At 55.5% G+C, this 8,438-nt stretch overlaps 1 protein-coding gene across 1 annotated transcript; it reads right to left on the bottom strand.

The window, feature by feature from the left end:
* Positions 1 to 6,955: 6,955 nt before the first annotated feature.
* Positions 6,956 to 7,645, bottom strand: MSTO1 (misato mitochondrial distribution and morphology regulator 1). Its single transcript, XM_089667392.1, has 2 exons — positions 7,489 to 7,645; positions 6,956 to 7,287 (listed from the first exon to the last, which is right to left on the bottom strand). The coding sequence occupies exons 1-2, from the start codon at positions 7,628 to 7,630 to the stop codon at positions 7,061 to 7,063; spliced, it is 369 nt and encodes a 122-aa protein (XP_089523518.1). The 5' UTR covers positions 7,631 to 7,645; the 3' UTR covers positions 6,956 to 7,060.
* Positions 7,646 to 8,438: the final 793 nt, after the last annotated feature.

Genomic DNA, 8,438 nt, shown 5'->3' with positions numbered 1-8,438 from the left:
ACACCAGTCTGTCCGAACACCGACCACTGACACCACAGAGACCATACAGGACTAGACGACACCAATCTGTCCGAACACCGACCACTGACACCACAGAGACCATACAGGACTAGACGACACCAATCTGTCCGAACACCGACCACTGACACCACCGCTGACCATACAAGACTAGACGACACCAATCTGTCCGAACACCGACCACTGACACCACCGCTGACCATACAGGACTAGACGACACCAATCTGTCCGAACACCGACCACTGACACCACCGCTGACCATACAGGACTAGACGACACCAATCTGTCCGAACACCGACCACTGACACCACAGAGACCATACAGGACTAGACGACACCAATCTGTCCGAACACCGACCACTGACACCACCGCTGACCATACAAGACTAGACGACACCAATCTGTCCGAACACCGACCACTGACACCACCGCTGACCATACAAGACTAGACGACACCAATCTGTCCGAACACCGACCACTGACACCACAGAGACCATACAGGACTAGACGACACCAATCTGTCCGACCACCGACCACTGACACCACAGAGACCATACAAGACTAGACGACACCAGTCTGTCCGAACACCGACCACCGACACCACAGAGACCATACAAGACTAGACGACACCAATCTGTCCGAACACCGACCACTGACACCACAGAGACCATACAAGACTAGACGACACCAATCTGTCCGAACACCGACCACTGACACCACAGAGACCATACAGGACTAGACGACACCAATCTGTCCGAACACCAACCACTGACACCACCGCTGACCATACAGGACTAGACGACACCAATCTGTCCGAACACCGACCACTGACACCACCGCTGACCATACAGGACTAGACGACACCAATCTGTCCGAACACCGACCACTGACACCACCGCTGACCATACAGGACTAGACGACACCAATCTGTCCGAACACCGACCACTGACACCACCGCTGACCATACAGGACTAGACGACACCAATCTGTCCGAACACCGACCACTGACACCACAGAGACCATACAAGACTAGACGACACCAATCTGTCCGAACACCGACCACTGACACCACCGCTGACCATACAGGACTAGACGACACCAATCTGTCCGAACACCGACCACTGACACCACAGAGACCATACAGGACTAGACGACACCAATCTGTCCGAACACCGACCACTGACACCACAGAGACCATACAAGACTAGACGACACCAATCTGTCCGAACACCGACCACTGACACCACCGCTGACCATACAGGACTAGACGACACCAGTCTGTCCGAACACCGACCACTGACACCACAGAGACCATACAAGACTAGACGACACCAATCTGTCCGAACACCGACCACTGACACCACCGCTGACCATACAGGACTAGACGACACCAATCTGTCCGAACACCGACCACTGACACCACCGCTGACCATACAGGACTAGACGACACCAGTCTGTCCGAACACCGACCACTGACACCACAGAGACCATACAAGACTAGACGACACCAATCTGTCCGAACACCGACCACCGACACCACAGAGACCATACAAGACTAGACGACACCAATCTGTCCGAACACCGACCACCGACACCACCGCTGACCATACAGGACTAGACAACACCAATCTGTCCGAACACCGACCACTGACACCACAGAGACCATACAGGACTAGACGACACCAATCTGTCCGAACACCGACCACTGACACCACAGAGACCATACAGGACTAGACGACACCAATCTGTCCGAACACCGACCACTGACACCACAGAGACCATACAGGACTAGACGACACCAATCTGTCCGAACACCGACCACTGACACCACAGAGACCATACAAGACGAGACGACACCAGTCTGTCCGAACACCGACCACTGACACCACAGAGACCATACAGGACTAGACGACACCAATCTGTCCGAACACCGACCACTGACACCACAGAGACCATACAAGACTAGACGACACCAATCTGTCCGAACACCGACCACTGACACCACAGAGACCATACAGGACTAGACGACACCAATCTGTCCGAACACCGACCACTGACACCACAGAGACCATACAAGACTAGACGACACCAATCTGTCCGAACACCGACCACCGACACCACAGAGACCATACAAGACTAGACGACACCAATCTGTCCGAACACCGACCACCGACACCACAGAGACCATACAAGACTAGACGACACCAATCTGTCCGAACACCGACCACTGACACCACAGAGACCATACAAGACTAGACGACACCAATCTGTCCGAACACCGACCACTGACACCACAGAGACCATACAAGACTAGACGACACCAATCTGTCCGAACACCGACCACTGACACCACAGAGACCATACAAGACTAGACGACACCAATCTGTCTGAACACCGACCACTGACACCACCGCTGACCATACAAGACTAGACGACACCAATCTGTCCAAACACCGACCACTGACACCACAGAGACCATACAAGACTAGACGACACCAATCTGTCCGAACACCGACCACTGACACCACCGCTGACCATACAAGACTAGACGACACCAATCTGTCCAAACACCGACCACTGACACCACCGCTGACCATACAAGACTAGACGACACCAATCTGTCCGAACACCGACCACTGACACCACAGAGACCATACAAGACTAGACGACACCAATCTGTCCGAACACCGACCACTGACACCACAGAGACCATACAGGACTAGACGACACCAATCTGTCCGAACACCGACCACTGACACCACAGAGACCATACAAGACTAGACGACACCAATCTGTCCGAACACCGACCACTGACACCACCGCTGACCATACAAGACTAGACGACACCAATCTGTCCGAACACCGACCACTGACACCACAGAGACCATACAGGACTAGACGACACCAATCTGTCCGAACACCGACCACTGACACCATCGCTGACCATACAAGACTAGACGACACCAATCTCTCCGAACACCGACCACTGACACCACCGCTGACCATACAAGACTAGACGACACCAATCTGTCCGAACACCGACCACTGACACCACAGAGACCATACAAGACTAGACGACACCAATCTGTCCGAACACCGACCACTGACACCACAGAGACCATACAAGAATAGACGACACCAATCTGTCCGAACACCGACCACCGACACCACCGCTGACCATACAGGACTAGACGACACCAATCTGTCCGAACACCGACCACTGACACCACAGAGACCATACAGGACTAGACGACACCAATCTCTCCGAACACCGACCACTGACACCACCGCTGACCATACAGGACTAGACAACGCCAATCTGTCCGAACACCGACCACTGACACCACCGCTGACCATACAGGACTAGACGACACCAATCTGTCCGAACACCGACCACTGACACCACAGAGACCATACAAGACTAGACGACACCAATCTGTCCGAACACCGACCACTGACACCACAGAGACCATACAAGACTAGACGACACCAATCTGTCCGAACACCGACCACTGACACCACAGAGACCATACAGGACTAGACGACACCAATCTGTCCGAACACCGACCACTGACACCACAGAGACCATACAAGACTAGACGACACCAATCTGTCCGAACACCGACCACCGACACCACAGAGACCATACAAGACTAGACGACACCAATCTGTCTGAACACCGACCACTGACACCACCGCTGACCATACAAGACTAGACGACACCAATCTGACCGACCACTGACACCACCGCTGACCATACAAGACTAGACGACACCAATCTGTCCGAACACCGACCACTGACACCACCGCTGACCATACAAGACTAGACGACACCAATCTGACCGACCACTGACACCATCGCTGACCATACAAGACTAGACGACACCAATCTGTCCGAACACCGACCACTGACACCACAGAGACCATACAGGACTAGACGACACCAATCTGTCCGAACACCGACCACTGACACCACAGAGACCATACAAGACTAGACGACACCAATCTGTCCGAACACCGACCACTGACACCACAGAGACCATACAGGACTAGACGACACTAATCTGTCCGAACACCGACCACTGACACCACCGCTGACCATACAAGACTAGACGACACCAATCTGTCCGAACACCGACCACTGACACCACCGCTGACCATACAAGACTAGACGACACCAGACCTGAAGTAAACCAGGAAGTAGACTACTTTATTTGAACACAGATACAAGATATATACACTCAGGGGGCAATCCCCCCTCCCTGCATAATGACACAGGGCGGGGCAATCTACATATAAAACAAGAGACACACCAACAGACAGTCCCATCAGGGGGGAGGGCTGCTGGAGACACTCCCCACTAAGCTAATACACAAACACATACATCCCATAATAGTTTGCTCCCAAGCAAGACACACAATAGAACAATGGGGAGCAGTCACATGACAACAAACAATCCACAACCCCCCCCCCAATATTAGGACAGATCACCCTGTACCCCTAACAGGCACAGGGGGACTTACACATAAGAGGGATATGGGGAGCTGAGATGGGTCTCCCCACCTCTCCAAAGGGAGCTGTGTTCCATGGGCCCCCCACCCAAAGGGAGCTGTGTTCCATGGGCCCCCCACGCAAAGGGAGCTGTGTTCCATGGGCCCCCCACCCAAAGGGAGCTGTGTTCCATGGGCCCCCCACCCAAAGGGAGCTGTGTTCCATGGGCCCCCCACCCAAAGTCACTCCCGTCACACGTTCCATGGATAATTATCAGTGGTGAGTCTTGTCAGCCTGAAAACTAGGACTCCCACCTGAAGATGGATGTGTCCCTCAGAGCCATGCCGTTTAGAGCAGCAACTGTGAAGCAGGATGGTAAATCGGTCCTTCAGAGAGAAGATTTGGATGATATTCTGGTTGTCTTCAGGACCCGACTTGTACGGATCACCAGAATGACCGCCATCTTGTAGCCATTTTCTGGACTCTTGCCATCCAAGCCCTTCTGTGGGGTCTCCTCATGGGCAGCCCTTGTCTGGATGTGGCTTTGTAGGTGTCTAGTGCTGGGACCCCAACAAGTACGGTCCTTCAGCTCAAGTCCTCAGTAAGGAAGTCCACACCCTGTGGACCTGTGATCCCCCCCCCCCCCCGTGGACCTGTGATCCCCCCCGTGGACCTCTTATTTTCCCCCCCCCTGTGGACCTCTGATCCCCCCCCCCGTGGACCTCTGGACCCCCCCCCTTCTATGTCTGTGAAAAGAAATCCCATGGTCTTCCCCTTGGTAGCAGTTGGGGGATCCCCCCCTCCGTGGACCTCTGACCTTCACCCGCTTGGGGCCACTCCCTGCGTCAGGTTCAGTGTAAGGAACGTACTTTTTAGGGACCAAGTGTCACCTTCTGGATCCTCTCAATGGTCTTCACTCCAATGTGGATTCAGTGCTTGAGGGTCCCTCCATTCCTGCTAGGAAAGACGTGGCCCCTGCTGGAAGCCTCTGCCCTCCTCTGTACATGCTGGGACCCCGCTGCTGATCTACCCTGGGGAGGGGGAAGGAGCCGGGGGAGGAGTCAAGGACCCTTAGTGAGGCCTGATCTCCGGGGGATTGGTCCTTCCTTGGCAGCCTTCTGAGGGAGCTCCTCAGATTCTGTCCAGGACTCCCCCTTGTGGAGGGCGCAGCTCTGGGGTAGGGAGGGCGGGTCTTAGAAGGATGTGATTGGTTAGGGTGTGTCTGGGGTAGGGAGGGCGGGTCTTAGAAGGATGTGATTGGTTAGGGTGTGTCTGGGGGGTAGGGAGGGCGGGTCTTAGAAGGATGTGATTGGTTAGGGTGTGTCTGGGGTAGGGAGGGCGGGTCTTAGAAGGATGTGATTGGTTAGGGTGTGTCTGGGGTAGGGAGGGCGGGTCTTAGAAGGATGTGATTGGTTAGGGTGTGTCTGGGGGGTAGGGAGGGCGGGTCTTAGAAGGATGTGATTGGTTAGGGTGTGTCTGGGGTAGGGAGGGCGGGTCTTAGAAGGATGTGATTGGTTAGGGTGTGTCTGGGGTAGGGAGGGCGGGTCTTAGAAGGATGTGATTGGTTAGGGTGTGTCTGGGGGGTAGGGAGGGCGGGTCTTAGAAGGATGTGATTGGTTAGGGGTGTGTCTGGAAGGTGAACGCCCCCGAGGGGCTGGTGTACCCCAACTCCAGGGTGGGCCTTTCCGGGGGATCGGGTGGAAGATTGGTTCTCATCATGGAGCCCTCGTCCATGAATCCTGAGGACCCGGGAATACAAGGGTTGGCCCTTCTCATGGTCATCCTCTCTGGGTTCAACCATTCCAGGAACTCGTCAGTCTCTGCGGAAGGTTAACCCTATCGGGTGAGATGAGGATCAGTATGACACGGGACATTCCCAGCTGGAGGAGGATCAGTATGACATGGGACAGGCCTAGTCCACTGAGGATCAGTATGACATGGATACACCCAGCCTGAGGAGGACCAGTATGACAAGGGACACGTCCATCTCGGAGGATCAGTATGATACGGGACAGGCCTAGTCCAGAGGATCAGTATGACATGGGTATGCCCAGCTTAAGGAGGATCAGTATGACACACACCCAGCTTGAGGATCAGTATGACATGTACACACCCAGCCTAAGGAGGATCAGTATGACACGGACACACCCAGCCTGAGGATCAGTATGACACGAGACAGGCCTAGTCCACAGAGGATCAGTATGACATGTACACACCCAGCTTAAGGAGGATCAGTATGACAGACATACCCAGCCTGAGGAGGATCAGTATGACACGGACACACCCAGGCCGAGGATCAGTATGACACGGACACACCCAGGCCGAGGATCAGTATGACACGGACACACCCAGGCCGAGGATCAGTATGACACGGACACACCCAGGCCGAGGATCAGTATTACACGGACACACCCAGGCGAGGATCAGTATGACACGGACACATGACATTTGTGCAGATTGTTCCGAGGACTTTATTTGATATTGTCAGTTTCTGGTTGTCTCAGTTTTGTCTCCTCCCCGTGTTGGTGGCGCGCCGCGCTCCACCCGTCACATCAGTCGCTGTCATCGCTGTCCTCACCTTCGTCCATCCGGTAGCACTGGGCGAGGCTGCGCAGGTCACTGACGGCTTCTTTAAGCTCCTCCTCTTCTATACCAGCCGTGGAGAAATTGGCCCAACGCCTGACGTCCATCTTGGTGACCTCATCACACAGAGCGCGTAGCGTCACCTGGAGGGCGCTGGAGGAGCGCAGGGCCGCCATCACCGGGACTCCGCCTACAACTGAATACCATGGCTGCCATCAGGAGATTTATGGGAAGGGGGCGGAGACTCCGCTTCCATCACACCGTTAGTATTTACATTTCTGGGAGTGTCCAGATGGCTGAGGTTCCGCCCCCTCCACATGTCTAAGTACCGCCCCCCGAATGGTGACCATAGGAGCCACAGACTTCCCTCCACCAATGACGCAACATGGCGGCTCACCTGTGGGCTCTGCTGGCGGCTCCTCCACGGTGCGGCCATCTTTGGTGAGGTATCGGGAGAAGAACTGAGGGAATGTAGGGCCCAGCGTGCACGGGGCCCCCAGGAGGTGGGAGATGCTGTGAGGAGGGAAGGGCCACATCATTAGTCTCAGTGCTGATCCAAGACCTAACACTGTTACCCCTCCCCCCCACTAAAATCACCTACTACCCCCCCCCCCCCCCCCCACTACCATCGCCTACTGCCCCCCCATCCCCCCACTACCATCACCTACCGCCCCCTCCCCCCCCCCACTACCATCACCTACCACCCCCCATCCCCCCACTACCATCACCTACCATCCTCCCATCCCCCCACTACCATCACCTACTACTGCCCCATCCCCCCACTACCATCACCTACCCCTCCCCCCACTACCATCACCTACCACTCCCCCCCCCCACTACCATCATCTACTACCCCCCCCACTACCATCACCTACCCCTCCCCCCCACTACCATCACCTACCACCCCCCATCCCCCCACTACCATCACCTACCACCCCCCATCCCCCCACTACCATCACCTACCACCCTCCCATCCCCCACTACCATCACCTACCACTACCCCCCCCCCCCACTACCATCACCTACCACTCCCCCCCCCCACTACCATCATCTACCACTCCCCCATCCCCCCACTACCATCATCTACTACCATCACCTACCCCTCCCCCCCACTACCATCACCTACCACCCCTCCCCCCCCCCCCACTACCATCACCTACCACCCCCCATCCCCCCACTACCATCACCTACCACCCCCCCATCCCCCCACTACCATCACCTACTACTGCCCCATCCCCCCACTACCATCACCTACTACTGCCCCATCCCCCCACTACCATCACCTACCACCCCCCCCCCTCCACTAAAATCACCTACCACCCCCCCCATCCCCCCACTACCATCACC

This window comes from Staurois parvus, unplaced genomic scaffold (assembly GCF_062004578.1).
Source record: "Staurois parvus isolate SC_StPar_1 unplaced genomic scaffold, SC_StPar_1.0 ptg003238l, whole genome shotgun sequence".
NCBI lineage: Eukaryota > Metazoa > Chordata > Amphibia > Anura > Ranidae > Staurois > Staurois parvus.
Note: the sequence above shows the minus strand (reverse complement) of the source record. Positions and strands in the feature narration are given on the sequence as shown.

Coding starts and splice junctions, on each gene's coding strand:
- MSTO1 (XM_089667392.1), bottom strand. CDS start 7,630: ATGATGTGGCCCTTCCCTCCTCACAGCATCTCCCACCTCCTGGGGGCC. Junction 7,288..7,488: donor GCCGCCAGCAGAGCCCACAG/GTGAGCCGCCAT, acceptor CATGGTATTCAG/TTGTAGGCGGAGTCCCGGTG.